Here is an 18,247-nt window from a genome sequence, read left to right as displayed (position 1 = left end):
CCATCTGCCGAGCTATCACACAACAGTTATAACACATACCTGTTGTCTTTCTGTTTATCACACAACTGTGTTCCACCGTTTTCTGATTTTTCATCAGACAGCGGCTCGCTCTACAACGGTGGGTCTCCAAATCCCACAACGGTTTTCTGCCGTTGTCTGATAACATTTTTGGTGTAGTGTATGATTAATTTTCTGTTCTTTTGGTCATTTTTCATTCCAGAATCTAAATCTTGCCATTACAACAACAATATATAGAAAGATATGTCGTATGATGAGGATTATAGGGTGGAATCAAACAAAAATTCTACAATTCACACGACGGTTCTTACTTATATCATTGTTGGATACACACACAGACAACGAGTAAGCAAAAATCATCGTCTCAAATGTCACAATACAACGGTTAGAGTTATATCTGTCGTGTGAAAGCGCGCGCACTGAATTTTTAAGTCATCACACCACATTTTATGCTGGAAGAACTGTCGTGTGTATACAATTTACACAACGTCTTAAAAATAAAAACTGACTTCTGAACAACAAAGAGACAAAGGCTGGAATCTTAAAAACCGTGGTATGAGTAGAAGTCACACCACACCACACTGAAACCGTGGTATGAGTAGAAGTCACACCACGCTGGAATCCTAAAAACTGTGGTATGAGTAGAAATCACACCACGACATATTTCTGTCGACAGCTTGTCGACAGCATGTCGGCAGATCTGCCGGTCCATCAGACGATGGAGTCAGCTGCAAACCGTCGACTCAATGATCGGTATACGACGGTTGAAAACCGTCGTCTGACAGCGTTTCATCAGACGACGCCTCGATAGACCACGGAAATGCAAAACGTGAGACGACAGTTTTAAACCGTCGTGTGAAGCCTTTTGTGTAGTAGTGCCATATTACATATACATTTTCTATTGAGACCTCCAAATTTGCTCATTTGACCTCTCATACTCTTTACACCTCTTTTGCGCTTTTAAATACAAATATTTGCTCACTAAACCTCCTTTTGAATTCCTCAAATAACCTTAGTTATATTATTCACATACAAAAAAATAAAATACTAGCTCATTATACCTCAATTCACTAACTACACCTCCATTCCTTTTTTTGTTTTTTGTTCTTTTTTGCATGCAAACCTAAAAAATGCCCAAAATAAATTTCTAGAACTTTAAATCATGAATCAAACGGTCATAACACAGAAATTGATCAAGCAGTCATAAATCAAACGGTTAGACATGATTCCTATGTTTCTAACCCTTATAAAAAATGAAAGGTTATTCAAAAATAAAAATGAAAGGTTACAAAAATTGATATAAAAAAAATAAAAATAAAAAATAACACGCAACTCATGAAGGTAGAAAAAAAAAAAATTAAAAACCACCGTCTCCCACCCAAAGTTCATCCTCCAACCAAACCTTAAACGAAGTCTAGACTAGGAACTCAATAAAAGTTTTGAAACAATTTCTTAGTCTTTAATTTGTGTTAAAACTAGGTAGAGAAGTTTGTAAATAAAATATATACCAGTTGATTATAATTCATTGTCTATAATTGTCATTTTACAAGAGGATATATATGTAATTCATTAATTCAAAAGATATAGAGGTCAAATGAGCGAATTTGGAGGTCCCAATAGAAATCCTCATACATTATATGTTGACTCTTGTATATATCAGACCCAAGAGAATTTGTTGTTTAATTAATGCATTTTTGAGTTTGTCTTTTAACAGAGATGCCACAAATTCCTTCTAACAAAGAGGATGCATAAATACATATATATTGAATTTCGGTAGTTCAACTACAAGGAACAATATTACATAAACATTGCCACAAATTTAAAACCATGACATACAATTATGAAGCAGTACTGCTAGTCTAGCCAGGGACTCATTTGCTTTATTTTAGTGTCACTTATTCACTTCAAATAAAAATAAAAATAAAACAGAAATTCAAAGTGGCAAATACACACGTAATACGGTACATTGAACTGCAACTACGTACGTAGCAAGGTACGTATAATGCTTATTATGCAAGAGATTGAATTTCCGGTAGTTCAACTATGTACTTCACATCTTTAATTGTGGAGGCGGAATGATCATGGGGGGTAAACTGTGAGATTCGTGTTTCTCCCAGAGCTCGAAAACTCCATTGACGAAGTCATAGTAACCACCTCTAAGTGCTATTTTTCTTTCCGATACCTCCTTATGAACGTAAGGATAAGTTAGCAGGTTTTCCAGAGAGACATTTACAGCTTCCTGCAAAAATTTGTTTCAGTTATGGATGGTAATTAAGCCAAGATGAGGTAATACCGTAGCAGTATAATTAAAGAGTTTCATTTTAGAAGGGTATCTTACCCTAGCACAAGCCTCATGTCCTCCTCCCTCTGCTTTAACTTTATCCTTGGCATCCTGGGCAATTTTAACCCAGTCATCTATGAAGTCGCTGCAAATTTCAATCAGATCGGTGAACCCAAAATTAGATACCATTAACAACGTTGTCGTCGAGGAATATTACTATGATAAACAAGATTGCTAGATCCGTGATCAAAGAGCCTTACAAGGGAACACTGCCATCTTCTGGATGTTCCATAAGCCTCTGTATCCCACCACATTTACTATGCCCAATAACCAAAATGTTTTCTACCTATAGAATTTTCTTCTTATTGTCAGCACACATCAATATATATTTTGATAACATGCATAATCAATAGATATAAAGTCCTTTTGCAATTTTCACCTTGAGTTGTGTGACGGCATATTCTATAATTGCTCCAGTTCCCGAGTATCTTAGCTGTGAAATACATACAACAAATTAAGATTAATACATACATATAGAGTAGCCTTCTCTGCGATTAATACTATAAAGATAACTTATTAGCAATCAAATTCCCCTTCTAACCAAAAGTTTTTATTTTTTTATTTTTTATTCAGGTAGCTCGCAAAGGACTGAAAATCCCTTCATAGGGGGCCGGCTTTCGACATAAAAAATCCTACCGGGTTTGGCTTCCAAAATTTGATTAGAATGATTGATAACTTGACTGATTTAGATGCTAAAGTAACTACCTGGCTAAATGTAGGAACCAAGTTAGCAATGTTGCGAACCATGAAGGCCTCCCCAGGTTTAAAGTTAAGGATAATAGAGGGGCTCACTCGAGAGTCTGAGCATGCGAACACCAGAAACTGCATTCAAGTATATTTAAACATTAATCAAGCTGTTGATGACTTCAATCAGATTATTAAGTCTGGCTTAATCTACTGGTAAAGCGCTGCTAGTTTCATACTTTGGGGCTTTGTCCTAAGGCAAGCTTGTCGAACAGACATGGATATTTGCTGCAAGATAAGCACAAAAAGGAAGGTATTTTAGCTAGAGATCAGAAAGTATATATATGGTTCAAGATAATATATACACACGCACGCACGCACACACGGAGGATCAGAAGACGACGTCTGCAAAGATGCAAACGTGCGGACGTCCATCCTCAGGCCTCGATCAGGAATCGACGGCGGCGCTGCTCTTGCCAGACGGAGACCAGGCCTCGATCTTAAGCCTCTTTTTGCCGGTGGACTCGTTGGCTACCAGTTCGAAGTCGACCTTGATGGTGCTTAAGGTTTCGGGTGAGCTTGCCATCCGGACCTTCAACCTTGATCACCTTGGCCTTCATCTTGATGGTGATGCCATCCGAGATGCCCGTGATCTCCGTCTGACAAGAGCAGCGCCGCCGTTGACGCCTGAGGATGGACGTCCGCACTTTTGCATCTTTGCAGACGTCTTCTTCTGATCCGGCCTCTGTGTGTGTATTGTATGTGTGTGTAATTATATATATATATATATATATATATATATATATATATATATATATATATATAGTGGCATCTTACTCGAATTTGTGGATCTTGAAGTCCATGAACCCATTTACAATCGTTTGAACCGGATCAAAATGATCACCGGGCGTTTGCAGCTCAGCAATTAGTTTGTCAATTTTGGCAGCAGCCACTTCATCCAAGTCCTCCTTCTCACTGCACGCGATCATATGTCGTTAAAAATGGCAAACAAGTACTTTAGTATTTTACCAATTTTACTAGTTTAATGATCAGAAAGATTAATCTCGCTCAATCACCATTTGGTTCAGATCTAAGAGGAGATTGACCACAAAGACATTTGGGTCACCGTTCGGTTTCTAAGACCATGAACATACTTCAGTTATCCAAAATGCTTGTGGCTCTGCTAGGCTTATCCATAATGTACAGAATAAGTATGTAGCTAGGTATACCTGAGGAACTTGTTCAATCGATGAATTGCCAACTGGCTAGCCATTTCGTCTACCACTCTCTTTCTGCAAATACAAAGAATCAGTATTGAGCCATAGAATTTAGGAGAACAGTAAAGTAGTTTTTCTGTATATGCTTATTTATACAATCAAAATGTTCAGCTCAACTAAAATCAATTGGCTAATTTTATTGTTTTTCTTTTATTTTCTTTTTGTTTCAAATCATTTTTATGAACTAAACCCTGATGTTTCATGTATGAAGCAGTATAGCTACTCAAATATTCAAAAATATTTGTGCCGTACGTATTTTGAAAATGCATGCAATAATATAATAGAGACAGCAAATGGGTATTTTGAAAATGCATGCAATAATATAATAGAGACAGCAAATGGGTATCCATAATACTTAAATGTCACCATCAATCTTTCTACAAGGATTAAGAGAGTATGTCAGAAAGAAAATTGATAAGTTGTCAAAACAAATGAGTACTGTCCCTATAATTGCTCAAACTATCACACACTGAAAATTAACCAAGCAAAAGTGTAAAGTTGTAACGATACATAGAGATAGGAGCCTTTCTCTACTAATTAAGCTAGCTAGAAAGAAAAATAATCCTACGTACGTACGTTTTGAACTCGAAGGACTACTCTTATCTATGAAAGATTGAAATTTAAGATCGAATTTCTGTGTACCCCTTTGCAGCAAGTTAAGGGCCTATTTATACACCAAGCTAGGTAGAGCAATACTATTATTCAATTACGTGGGCATCTTTTCCTCTTTGAATTATTGCACCACGAGAAACTAAATTAATGCACCAATATTGGACCACAAGTCATGACAACGGTGAAAAACAAAATTAGTCCTAATCCTAGCTACCATCTTTTACATGCATGTTTTGTTTCTCATATCTGTACAAGTATTTATTATCTGCAACCAATTAATGTTAAACCCTAATTAAAGCCCTTCTCAAGGATTTTCAATTTTCTTGCCAAATTCAAAGTTCCACTGAGCTAGCTAGCTAGGTTAAACTGTTTAGTTAGGTCTTCACTCAACATCGGCGTTTGTTTCAACTTAACAGAAATGCATTCGGTGTTTGTGAGTAATTTTTTTAGGAAGAAGTAAGTGGTGTTGAGTTGATTTATCAAATTAACAGTTCAAAGCATAAGGAGGTGAACGAGGTGAATTGAATGAACTTAAGAATTCTCCCATTGAAAATGCTCTATATATAAGGGAAAATGCTCATTTACCCAATTTTAGCTTAAAATTTGCCCACTTGCTCCACCAACTGTTTTTTAACCCCATTTACCCAAAACACTCTAAGGGATTATTTCCCCTTTACCCAATTAATTCTTTTTTATTTTTGTTGAGACTTTTTTGCCCTCTCCTTCTTTTTCACTTAGAGGGAGAAGTCATCCTCCACCTTGCCGGCCTCTGGTGACCAGTGGCAGGGCGCCGGCGACCGGTGACCGGAATCCGGCGAACGCTGACCGGAATCCGGCGACCGGTCCCTAATAATATCCAGTAACCATATTATTGCTCCCCAGTAATCATATTATTGCCCCCCAATAATCATATTATTGCCCCCCAATAATCATATTATTGCCTCCCGAAAATCATATTATTGTCGTCCAGTGAATTGTATGAACTCCCAAAACCAAAATGAATACACTACAGGCACAATTGATCAATTTATAATCATATTATTGGCTCCCAATAATCATATTAGTGCCTCCCAATAATCATATTATTGCCCTCCAATACAAAGTCCAATGTCTCTACTGTCTCCCAATAGGCCACCAAAAATGAACCATTTTATAGGATTCACAGATAATTTGACTTTAATACATAGAAAACAACAGGTAACTTATCAAAACACCACACTATAGTGATCCCTGTCCCTCGTATCAAAGTCTACTGGGGGCCAATAATGTGTCTACTGCCCCCCAGTAGCCAGGAAATGTAATCTTATTATTGCATGATCAAGTTACTTGTTTTAAGAAAAGATCAAAAGAAAAGAACAGAAAAAAAAAATCTGTAGATTATAGGAACTATACACATGATGAAGAAGTGAAATATCTGTAGCTATTCACATCCCAAAAAAAAAATAAAAAATTCTGCAACAACCTCAAGTGAAACATGCCAGAGCCTCCAAGATCTTATTTCACACTACAAAACCCATAATTGGACACCCAGAATTTGCTTTGGGCACCAGTCTTGGGCACCTGCCGGAAATCCAACCTGAAATCCCAGCCTTCTCCGATCGAACCTGTCTCCTACGCTCCCAAACCCGAACAACACTCCTCCTCACCCGACCCGGACCCGGCTCCGCAATCATCAGCACAAACACAACCGCCGCCACTGTCGCACGCTCCTCCTCACGGCTCTCCCGACTCGCCGTAGACCAGAGAACACGCTCGGTTCATAAAGTACGGCCCTTCCATAAGCCCGGTGTCGTACCCGGACCGAGTGGCTCCGTTGCCGGAAGTTAAGGTCTCCGAGGAAGGCGGAGAGGCGAGGCAGGATGATCTGGAGAAGGAGAAGGAGAAGGAGAACCAGCGCTGGTGGCGAGTATGCAGGCCTCGGACGACGGCCTCGGGAAGCATAGGAGAGAGAGAGAGAGAGAGAGAGGCCGTTGTCAGCTTGGAATTGAAAGAGGGGAGAGAGAGAGAATGGCATGCTTTTAATTTTATAATGAAAAATTGTCTAAAATAGTCTTTTTATTTTTAAATGGGTAAGTGGGCACAATAATCTCTTACTGGAGTAAGTGGGCAATTTTGAAGCTGAAATTGGGTAAGTGGTCACGACCCCCTATATATAAAACAAAAACCAAAATGTCCCAACACAAATAGCACTAGGCTTTAGCCGTCTCGATCGATAGATCATAGTTTCAAAAATTGAAATGCCCACAAGAAAAACGCATATGCAGCTGCCGGCTGCTCTTCCACTCATGCACGCAAGAACACATGCTGCCAACAGATCAGAGACAAATAATTCATATGGCTAAGACTAGCCTACTATTATAAATTTTAATGTATTTACACATACATGGAAAGCTAACTTAAATTCGTCGATCTCGATCAAATTCTCTTTTGTTTATATCAACTACAGGTCCACAAGTGCACTCTATAGAGATATATATGACTTACTCTATGAGAGTTTTTCATAAAAGGGAATAATTTTTTGTCGAAATCCTGGGTAGATATGACCTGAAATTTCACAAGCAGGCCCAACTATTGGACACATGAAAAATGGACTCTATATATGAATAAGATGCCAATTAAATCTGATCAAGATAACCATCGAAGATATCTTATATATTCATTTTGATGTAGAGCGAATGGCGATAAGAATTGAAGAACAGCTCAATCCACTACAAAAAAAAATTCAATTTGCCACGGCGCAAGGCCGTCGCCGAAAGCTAAATTGCCGTCGCAAAAGACCAACGGCGACGGCTAGGCGACGGCAATGTCGCCGATGTCGTTGGTGGCGTCGCCATTGCTATTTGCGACGGCAATTACGCTGTCGCATGAATTTTGGCGACGGTATTTACGCCGTCGCAAAGAGCAATGGCTACGCCATCTACAATTTTGCTGTCATGTCTTTGGCGACGGCAACAGTGCCGTCGCAAAGTGCATATCATTGATAAAAAAAAAACCTGGCATGCAATTTTGCATACCAGATTTTTATCTTTGGAGTAGAAGAAGCCAAATAATAAATTTTATATAAAATGCACCAAAACATGAATACAATATTCAAATACATATATAGTTGATAAACATGTTTGATCAATTGAACAACACTTATCATCAACCAAAGAACAAAAGAAAACTAGAAAGCGTGTCCGCGCTTTGCTGCAGATAGGCTATCCGATAGTGGAAGTTGACATGGATCACAATATGTCCTCAAGCTGCTTGACATTCACAGATTCGTCAAACCTGGATAATCAACCAGAGAATTAGACTTGTAGAAAATGTGAATCAGAAGTGTATGATGCATAGGTGCAGTATGTTTGACTTTTGTGTGCAAATTATTTTGTATTACTCTGCCTATGGCTATAGTCGCTATACCTGGCAATTTGCATCACCCTCAATTTGCAGCTCAGATAGATCATAGGTAGCCAACCTGAACAAATAAACAAACATTACTATCTAGTATATTCCAAATTTATGTTTATTTTTCTGCTATACTATCAGCCAGCTGTATGAACCCAAGTATTAGGCCAGTTTCAACAACCAGAGATCCCTCATATGCTTCTTTCCAGTAGACCAAAAAACAGTGATTGCATTTTATTACAATAAGGCATGACGTTCTTGCTTAAAGCTATTAGCTGACATAGATAGATATGGTGTAAACTCTTCTAAAGAAAGGATTCAAATTAAGTACTATCACTGATACAAATCAAATCACGTTTCATATCACTACTACTCTTCAATTAGGAACTGAAAGTTTACCAATTAAAAGCAAAAACATATATTAGTATCATCATCTACAATACCTTTTCAGACTAATCTCAATAAAAAAAAAAAAAATAGCAAAGACCCTTTTAGCAATTATATGAGAAGTCAACCCATCCAATAACAAAGAACAAATGAATGAACAGCAAAATCTATTATCACAGGGAACAAAGTTTTCGACATCAATTGATTAATGAACGTAGAAAGATGAAGGTAGATAATTTCGTAATTGAAATCAATTGATTGTATGAATGGGAAATTTTACCCAGTCTTCGGTGATGTTGATTGTGATGGATAAGCCTGATATTGCGTAACAGTAGATGGTGAATTTGATGGAGGCTTCTCTTATTGGAAAGCAGCTGGAGATGTCGGTTTTATACACAGGGATTCAGAGCAAAAATGTAATCCGAGAGTGAATCCCTTTTCAACACTGTATGTCTCTACTCCAATTTTTTGAAAGGGAATACTCATTATAATCCTGCAAACCAACTGCAGTGTGAGCTTCTGCCTGCCCACCTTTCCCAATTAAGTTCTCTGCCAAGTATTATACAAAGACAACACAATAAATTAACCAAGATACCAAGAGATGAAATCAATCCCGCACCTAACTGCAGTGAAAAAAAGAATTTTGCTAACCGAGAGTGAAAAACAATTTTTCAAAGTTGTGATGCTAATTTTCTGATTGAAGTGTTATTTCCATGTAGCATCACTTTGCTTTTGTGTCTTTATACAGAAGAGAAAGTGAGAGATGCCCTTAAGACAGGACAATGAGCTGCCCTGAGGCCATCTTTTTTCTAACCATAAATCTCACCCATGATCTGGTAAGAACGAAAAGGGATAAAAACGCAATGCTATGCCTCTAAGAGGGAACATGTATATAAAAACCAGAGACCAATCATATGGGAATGTACAGATGGTAGATAATATCATATTATTTTATTTTGAAAAGAAATAGCTTTTTATTAATTAAACAAAAAGCATAATACAAAAAAGCGGACAAGAAGTATGCAAAAGAAAGAGCGACTGTTTGAGCAACAGAATAAGATGCTCAACTGACACTAATATATACTAGGCAGAGTCTTGAGCTACAACAGTAGATAATTTAAAATTCTTGCAAGGCAAAAAGAAAGAAAGAAATAAATATGTACATGTATAAAGTGAGGGAACTTGTTACCTTAACAGCTGAAGACCAGCTGTATTTCTGCCCAAATGATTTGTACAAGTCATCTAACCTTTCTATTTCATCAGGTGAATACTGGGAATTTTCTGCATACAGCAAAATTCCGAACGCATAAAATACACCTACTTGTTTTCGATTTCTTTGATTTAGCCGCATTATACTGATGTATTGATGAAAAAAATACAATTAGATTTATGTCTTCTGTGCCCAATTGCCTGTTCACTTGTACCCCTCTTTGTTCCTCTCAACATTGGTTTTGGTCCCATCACTGCACTCAAACACATATAATCTGGTTAAAATTTGGGATGACTATCTTTCATAATTATAATCTGTAAACCAATTTCATGTGAAGCACATAGGATGATTTGGGCAATATATGAAGAACAACAATACAACCTAATACTGCAACAATGTCAATCTCTGTATAAATCAACTATAAAATGAGATAATTAAAACAGGGAAAACCAAATCTCCTTCCAAAAACTGAGTTCATATCTTCCAAGGTTCAACAGAAAATTATTTCTGTATCAAAATCGGTCCGTTCAAAGAAACTATTTGATTCACCTAAGTGTGTGATGGAGAAGTGTGTGATGACTGAGAATCCTAACTTTTGTAAAACAGAAACCACGAAATCCAACTTGAACATATCCACTGAGAATCAATATATTTATAATGTCTTTTAACAATTGCAAAAGAAGAAAAAACAAGAACAAAGCGTATGCTGCACATTGCTATAACCAAAGAAAGCTCCATTTGCTACTGGACAGTGATGATGAAGCAATTGATGACATGAGGAAGATGGAGAAGTGTGTGATGACTGCAAGCAAATGAGTTTCACCTTTCAATTCTATGAACATTTTACCATAGCTCTCAATTATGTGAGCCAAGTACTTCATTTAGTTTGCATTTGCAGATAATCGAAACAAAACGCATCATTCAATTGAAAGAGACATTTTCACAAACACATGGAGGGCAACATCATCTCTCCAAAACCCATTTCATTAAGATCTCAAAAATCAAACGAGATACACAACCAGAGCTACTTCATCATTCTTCAAAACCAGATTTCTCAATCTAAATAAGCAAAAAACCAAATATACATCTAATTATAGATGCCAAAGCAGAGTGGATCAATATCAGCAGAGTGGATCAATAACTTGAAACCAGAACGTCACTTTCCAAACTTGAAACCAACCAATAACACATAACTCCCAGATTTGAATGAAGAAAAAAAAAAGCCAAATCAACCAATAACTTGAAACCAACAGTAGGACTCAAGTCCTCAACCATCAAACATTAGTAGAAACTAGAAAGTTACTGAAACAAGTGGCTAAACACACAATCCAAAAGCCCAGTGCTTTGAAACTGAAACTGGGTTTTTCAATTTTGACTGATTGCATTGAAATCCAAGCTTGAAAAAGAAGCATACTTACAGTTGGGGAGGTCTCGACGAAGGCAGTGGAAGAAGCTCGAACAGTGATTTGGGTTTTGGGTTTTCGGTTTGGGGAGGTCTCGCCCAATGCTTCTCTGGGTTTTGGGTTTGGAGGCTGCTCGAAGAAAAGAGAGATGGAGGCTGCTCTTGGTTGCCGAGAGAGAGGAAAATAAGAACGGTTGATTAAGCGGCATGAGAGAGAATTAGAACTCCAAAGATGCCGACCAAGAATCCTAAACTGAAACCCATCTTAGCCCTGGTCTCCAGTCAGCTAGAGCTCCCCTGAAACGGACTCACCGACGTCGTTTACGATATGCGACCCAATTGACTCTTTTGCAGGTGAGGGATCTAGATCTGAACGATACCCCCAAAAGATTTCCCCAATTTGGTTTGCCGATAAGGAAGAGCTTAGACAGAAGTATTGGCGAAAGAAGGGATTTGCGATGACGGAGAGAGAGGTTTTTTTTTTTTTCTTTTTCTTTTTGAGCAGAGGGTGATTTTCATACCACGGGAAGACGCGACGGCATGTCTTTTACCGTCGCAAACTCTTGATATTTTACTACGGCTAACTCTTGCCGAAGTAAACCATTGGGTTTGCCACGCCCAGTGGCGACGGCAGTTGTTACCGTCGCAAATATTTTGCACAATCGCGACCCCTCAGTTTTTGCCGTCGCAAAAGAGGAGGCATTGGCGACGGCAATTGAAGGCCGACGCAAATTGGTGAAGCTAACACAATTCTTTTTTGTAGTGATCGTCGAAAAGGAGGAAAACCCGGTTTGCTGCAACTTTGGCATTCGGTGTCCGAATCTTAATTGTTATAGCTTTCCAGAAAGGGAACGACGCTAGGAACAAAACTTGTACCTTAGCCATGACGTGTGGGCTTTTTCTGGCTTTCGGGATCGTTTAGGGCCTCAAAATTGCAATTTACTATTTTTCAGAATTTTTGGTTTTCTAGTTTGTTTTGGATTTGTTTTGTTTTTACCCGTGGGCTTTAGGGTTTCTTTTCTCATATATAAGTAACCTTAAACGGCTGCAGAACCTATCTTTTATCATATTATCAATCAAATTGAGAGTTTTCTCTTTTATCTCTGGTGGACTCCAGAATGCTTATTTTAGGTTTATTGCTTGTAAACCTAGAGTTACTTTCCGACTGCGTCACATTTAATTTTTGTTCAACTTGAATGATTTCATTTGAGACCATTACACAGTTTGATTTCGACGATCCACACATGTTTTAGCATCCACATGTAAATAAAAAAAATCAACTAAATCAAAACTTTTTAATGTATTTAGGCGAGACAAATGCATTAGATGGATTTGCTTCACCACGTAGGGGACTATTGAACACATGAAAATGCTACATATGTATGCTCTTTTAGAGTAAGGGATTCGTTTTTTAACCATTTTAAGAGATCGCTTGTGGAACTCATTTTTTAATCACATATCGGCATCTTAATCATTCAATTTTTAGGCCTCAAGAAGTATATCACTTGTGAGCTAAATTGATCATTGTTAAGGTATCAAACTAAATCAAATCAATGGACAAGTCAATCTGTTCAACCTAAACCATTCACATTCATAATAGTAAATCACGATTATGAATACTTTAACAATCGATTATCAGTTTGACTGAAAATTTTCATAAGTGTTTTACTCATAGAGATCTAAAAATCTAAAAATTAATTTATCAATGTGTGATTCATTTGGAATTGATATAAACCTCTACTTACCCCTGGAAATATCTTCAACGTTCCACATGTATAAACATATTGCATATATATCCTGTTATCTAGTATTCAGCTCATCTATGTTGTAAATTTTTCTTCAAACAAGAAAAGATCGAGTTTGAACTAGCTTAGTTAGAGGCTCGCTAGCTTCTTAAATGGTAGAAGCATGAAACATGCATGACACAATTTCCTTGGGCAAAGAATGATTAGCATTTTGCTTGCAAGGGGGAAGAACAAGACTTGTTGAATGTTAGTAACTTAGTATGTTACCCATAGAAATGTATATATGCATGCAATGCATGCTTCATGTTATTAGGACGTATAGTAGTATTATGTATGCATTTGTTGAACAACAAAATATTAGTCCACTGTAATAGTTCTTTCCAACGTTCATTATATATATGGAGATGGTGAAAGCTTATTATTTAGTTAGGTAAAAGAGGAAGGATTAGGGCAAGTCTCCACATACACTCTTACATAAATCAGACTTCTGTTTTAAGGCTGAGAGGGTCTGCTCATTCCTCAAATTTAACTAATGCCGTATATGTGATGTAGTACAAAGATTGCTTAAGCATGTGATTCATGCTGAATGTTGATGGAACGGGGTAGGGGTTCAATGCTCACTCTCGCAATGATAGTGGAATAGTTTTTAAAGGATTCTTGATCGATTTACTCCCAAATCAACTTAGCACAACAGTTACTATAGAGCTTGCATTGTTTTTGATTGAAAAGGGATTGTTATCCATAACTTGTTCAGTTGTTCTTCTTCTTCTTTTTTTCAACTTTTGAGAATTACTAACCAATGAGATTTGGCCTCCTTGTAATTTGTAAAACCAACAATAACAATAAGATCATAGAGATTTTGGGTTCCAACATCCCTGATATAAAGAAATGACGGGTGGAGATAAATAATTAATATAGAATCTTGAGTTGGACTATTTGTTCGTTTTGTTGAAAATGGATGCTAATGAGGATGAGAGTCAATACAGGAAGCACCGGTGGCTGAGGTTTAGTAATTAGTAATGAGAACGAGGGGAGTGGTCAATACAGGAAGCAGCAATACCAGATTGCTTGTTTTACTCACTCGAACCTAGAACACTCCGAGTCCCAATCTTCAGAATTGCAGAATTGGACTCAAATACCAAACCCAGAAACCACCCTTGCACATTGTCGTTCAGTGAAACACATTCAGAGGGAACCCATTACATATAAACATTAGTGTTTTTTATGCCCTTGAATGGGAACCTTATTTGCTACACAGTATATTTGTTTACTTGGTCAATGCTCAAGATCTATGAAGGCTTGTGCCCTGAGCCAAAGCAATTGGTTTGCATTTTGTGTACATGCATATGGATTAAATAATAACCACTACTCAACTGCCAACCTAGTACATATTTGACATAAAAGTAGCATACACCAACGTTTCAAACATACTTGACATAATAGTGTTTTGACATGTAGTTCATAGGGCCAGTGCCAAAACACAAAATGACATAAGCAAGATCCTCCGAACAAGATTTAGAGCACAAAACATTTTCCTTGCTTGTATTAATCTGATCAGTTACCTCCCACCTGCCTCTTCCAGGAATCTTCCACAATCAGTTCATCAACTCCCCAATCTTCATAACTGAAAATTATACACACCAATAAACTTGTTTATCAAAAACTCGTGAAATTACAAGTTACAGAGAATTTACTACCCTCCACTGCATACTTTTCAAAGTTGTAAAACAGCTACTTAAGCAAAATTCAATACTTGAACTGCAGCAAAACTAAAATCAGAATCTCACCTTCCATCAGGCAGGTAGCGGCGGATGGTAAAGGGTATCTTCCGCTCACGAAGCTCCTTCATAGCAATCTATGCAATTCAAAACTCGAGAAGATTATACTTGCGTAGAATATGGAAACAGCATTTACATTATAATGCACTAACAAATGGCACTTGGAGCTCTCACAGGTTGGTGCTCCTTTTTTTTTTTTTTTTTTTTCTTTAACAGGACTCACAAATCAGATTATAAGCCATACCATATTTGCAACTCAAAGAAACAGAATCCTATACAGAAACAATAATTTCTTTCAGCTAGAAAACAGAAGCCAGCAGAAGAAAGAAAAAAGAGCATATAAACGACAAAGCACATCATACGATCTCTTTTTCAAATTTAAAAACTGCCTTTAATAGAAAGAGACTGACAATACTTAACAAAACATAAGATGTTAACTTGTTCTCTATAAATAACCAGAAATGTTTGTATATTGCTGCAATAATTTACTGTTTGTTTTAAGTCTACACCATACTATTAGTAGATGCTCTCATGCACTATCAAGATAATGCACATACTGACAACACACCATTTCTGGTCTTGATGGCATTATGCAACTTAAGCAATCTAAAACATTTGACTTCTGATATAATTGCAACATAAGTTTTTATCATTCTTCACTTTTACATGATACTTGAATTTGAGGAGTATAAAGAAAACAATAAATGAGAACCCAAAGTAGAATCTCTTGTTTGTGCTAGTGATAGTAAAGCAGCAAAATAACATATCCAAAAGGAGCAGCAAGAATTAAATTGACAATATGGTATTTAACCAAGAGCAGTAAATTTCAGTACTGGCAGGGTGAAAAATCGATGTATGCATTTACAAAGGGATAATGCAGATTAGGGAACCACATAAACAATAATTGTGGGCATCCAGAATAGGCATAGGAGAATCTTATACCTCAAGCGGGTCAGTCTCACCCTCCAACTCAACCATCACAGGGGCATTCATGCTGCTCATCCAAAAATTAGATTTGGTAAAGGGTCGGCCAAAACCAATCAACATAATTTCAGACTAATAAAAGTTTATAAAATACCTAATTTGTACAGCACGGGTACCCAAGATTCTAGCCCGTTCATATTTGGTCATAAATTTTGATGTTTTGCGAGGCCGTTCCACTGGTACTTGTTCTTCCTTGTCATCAGTTTCAATGGCATCTCCAGCAAGATCATCATTGTTATCCACATCCTCCTCCTCTGCACCTTCCTGACCATTGATATCCCATTATTCTTAGCAACTTTCCTCACTATTTGACTTTTGTTATAAAGTTAAGAAAAGAAAATACACAGAGTAACGAGAGCTTACTTCAATCTCTGGCTCCACGGGCTCATCCTCATATCTGTATAAAGAAATTTTCATCGAGTCACTTATGAAGGTTCTTTGGTTTTAAATCCAGAAACACATTTGTATTAACCATGCATAAATTTGGCACTCAGACATATGGGGGAGGGTGTGTGTGTGTGTGTGTGTGTGTGTGTGTGTGTGTGAGAGAGAGAGAGAGAGAGAGAGAGAGAGAGAGAGAGAGACCCAACATCCATCTCATTGTAATCATCATCAGCCATTGTTAATTGGTTAAAAAGCCTCTTTTCTAATCCCCAAGCACGACCCTGCTCTGCAAAATATCACTCAGCTTCCTACAGTTCAGCAAACAAGATCATCAGAACACAACCTTTCAACATCAAACAATCACCTCATCCAACCAAAAGCATCAATATCTTTTGACATTTTCTAGGGTCTGAGACCATACCGCAAATCAATACAGGTCTACAAAAGCATGACTGATTGGGAAAAAAAAGTTGTAGAAGTGTTTTCCATATCAACTACAGTAAACATTTGAGTAATTTTCAAAACAACAAGATGCAATTGCACAAAGGAATATGTTAAATTGCAAGAATCCACAAACCAGATAATGAAGCATAACTAATAATAAGAAAGAAAAGAGCAAAAACAATAACAAAGCTCTCAAATTAGGTCTTCTTGTAGCTCATAGATGATGGTATTAAACTAGAAAATACTAGCACACATGAAAGTATATGTTAAATTTTTCTCGACATTAACACAAAAGTTTATGCAAAAAACCTACAAGAACAAACTCAAGCTGGCCTCAAATCCGAGGAAAGTTCCCAACATTGTCAAGACACCAGAACACTAAAACCAACATGCAGTATAACATAAACACATTCATCAATCCCCTTCAAATCGAGAAATAACTTAAATTTTCCGAAATCAAAGATATAGGACTTGAGTTTCTATACATGGAGACTCAGAAGCTAAACCTTTGGGTACCAATCTCAATTACAGCTGAGCCAAAGCTCTTGGCACTAAATTTCTTCGCATAATTACACAAGATACTAATTTTTTGCTTTGATGTTTGGTTTGCACAGGTTTGTTGCTTAGTTATCTACGAATTTCAATCGCAGCAAACCCTAAAATACTACAAGAATGTATTGTTGAACATATTCAGAAGAACGGATTTTCAAGCATTCAAATTGGGTACGGATCATCTGAAACAAAGTATGGGAAAGAGAAGAAGAAGAAGAAGAAGAAAAGGAAGAAATTTTGGGGAAAATTACCTGGGAATCAGAAGCCCTAATTTTTATGGTTGCAGAGTAAAGCCAGGAAGGAACGCGAACCAGGGAGAGCGAATAAATGGAGAAAAACAGAAGAGTTAGGGTTTTAAGTATTTGGATTTTGACTCAAAAAAAAAAAAAAAAAAAAAAACAGTATTTGGATTGGTCCTAACTTTTCCTTTCTAGTATTTTAAAGGTTAATAATTAAAGTGACACGTGTTAATATGTTATGGTTGTTCAAAGAAAATTTGTGGGTTTAGCCAATAAGAGTTGGTTCAGTTGGCAAGGACGGACTTGAGGTGTAAACCCACACAAGTTCGATCCCCGCTACCAACAATCTCTCATTTGGTGGGCAATCTAGAAAATGTCCAGCATAATTCCATACCAATGGGCTGGGCTGAGACACTGGTCAGTTTCGTAAGTTCTGTTGGGTTGAGGTCGTAGGTTTGCCCTGGCCTGGTAGTGTAGGGAAGCCTCCCTCTTACCTAAACTTTTATTATCCAAAAAAAAAAGAAAATTTGTGGGTTTGAACAAGGTTTTTGTCCATTTATCCTATTTCTAGGGTTTTTTTTCCCACTTATCTCATTAAGTTTTTTTAATTCCTCTTTACCCAATATACTCTAAGGAAGTCTTCCCTAATATCCCATTAAGTTTTTTTTTTGAAACTATTTTACCATCACCCCTTTGTTACTTAGAGAGAGAGAGAGAGAGAGAGAGAGAGAGAAAATGGAATAAGGAGAAACCATTGGAGACTTCGCCGGAGCCCCGTCACCTGCTGCCGGATTCCGGTC

At 37.3% G+C, this 18,247-nt stretch overlaps 2 protein-coding genes and 1 long non-coding RNA gene across 3 annotated transcripts; all 3 read right to left on the bottom strand.

Moving 5' to 3' along the window:
* Positions 1–1,763: 1,763 nt before the first annotated feature.
* Positions 1,764–4,987, bottom strand: LOC133740851 (carbonic anhydrase 2-like). Its single transcript, XM_062168789.1, has 9 exons — positions 4,897–4,987; positions 4,273–4,335; positions 3,881–4,018; positions 3,283–3,331; positions 3,065–3,181; positions 2,739–2,792; positions 2,560–2,645; positions 2,357–2,444; positions 1,764–2,257 (listed from the first exon to the last, which is right to left on the bottom strand). Exons 2-9 carry the CDS (start codon positions 4,314–4,316, stop codon positions 2,069–2,071), a joined length of 765 nt encoding a protein of 254 aa, XP_062024773.1. The 5' UTR covers positions 4,317–4,335; positions 4,897–4,987; the 3' UTR covers positions 1,764–2,068.
* Positions 4,988–7,971: 2,984 nt separating this feature from the next.
* On the bottom strand, positions 7,972–12,080 carry LOC133740852 (uncharacterized). The gene is made up of 5 exons (XR_009861472.1): positions 11,338–12,080; positions 9,899–10,172; positions 8,990–9,258; positions 8,338–8,392; positions 7,972–8,205 (listed from the first exon to the last, which is right to left on the bottom strand). It is a non-coding gene; the product is annotated as an uncharacterized LOC133740852 (long non-coding RNA).
* Positions 12,081–14,435: 2,355 nt separating this feature from the next.
* On the bottom strand, positions 14,436–17,588 carry LOC133737042 (DNA-directed RNA polymerases II and V subunit 6B-like). The gene is made up of 7 exons (XM_062164676.1): positions 17,460–17,588; positions 16,414–16,520; positions 16,192–16,225; positions 15,923–16,092; positions 15,787–15,838; positions 14,854–14,921; positions 14,436–14,690 (listed from the first exon to the last, which is right to left on the bottom strand). Exons 2-7 carry the CDS (start codon positions 16,446–16,448, stop codon positions 14,621–14,623), a joined length of 429 nt encoding a protein of 142 aa, XP_062020660.1. The 5' UTR covers positions 16,449–16,520; positions 17,460–17,588; the 3' UTR covers positions 14,436–14,620.
* Between the last annotated feature and the right edge of the window lie 659 nt (positions 17,589–18,247).

The sequence above is a fragment of the Rosa rugosa genome, chromosome 3 (assembly GCF_958449725.1).
Source record: "Rosa rugosa chromosome 3, drRosRugo1.1, whole genome shotgun sequence".
Taxonomy (NCBI): Eukaryota; Viridiplantae; Streptophyta; class Magnoliopsida; order Rosales; family Rosaceae; genus Rosa; species Rosa rugosa.
The sequence above is the reverse complement of the archived record's forward strand: the minus strand, read 5'-3'. Positions and strand labels throughout refer to the sequence as shown.

Excerpts from the sequence above, each read along its gene's own strand:
- LOC133740851 (XM_062168789.1), bottom strand. The coding sequence starts at position 4,316 with ATGGCTAGCCAGTTGGCAATTCATCGATTGAACAAGTTCCTCAG. Across the intron at positions 4,019-4,272 it reads CGATTGAACAAGTTCCTCAG|TGAGAAGGAGGACTTGGATG; the intron begins GTATACCTAGCT and ends GATCGCGTGCAG. Across the intron at positions 3,182-3,282 it reads CCTTAGGACAAAGCCCCAAA|TTTCTGGTGTTCGCATGCTC; the intron begins GTATGAAACTAG and ends ACTTGAATGCAG.
- LOC133737042 (XM_062164676.1), bottom strand. The coding sequence starts at position 16,448 with ATGGCTGATGATGATTACAATGAGATGGATGTTGG. Across the intron at positions 16,226-16,413 it reads TACAATGAGATGGATGTTGG|ATATGAGGATGAGCCCGTGG; the intron begins GTCTCTCTCTCT and ends TTCTTTATACAG. Across the intron at positions 15,839-15,922 it reads ACCCGTGCTGTACAAATTAG|CATGAATGCCCCTGTGATGG; the intron begins GTATTTTATAAA and ends TTGGATGAGCAG.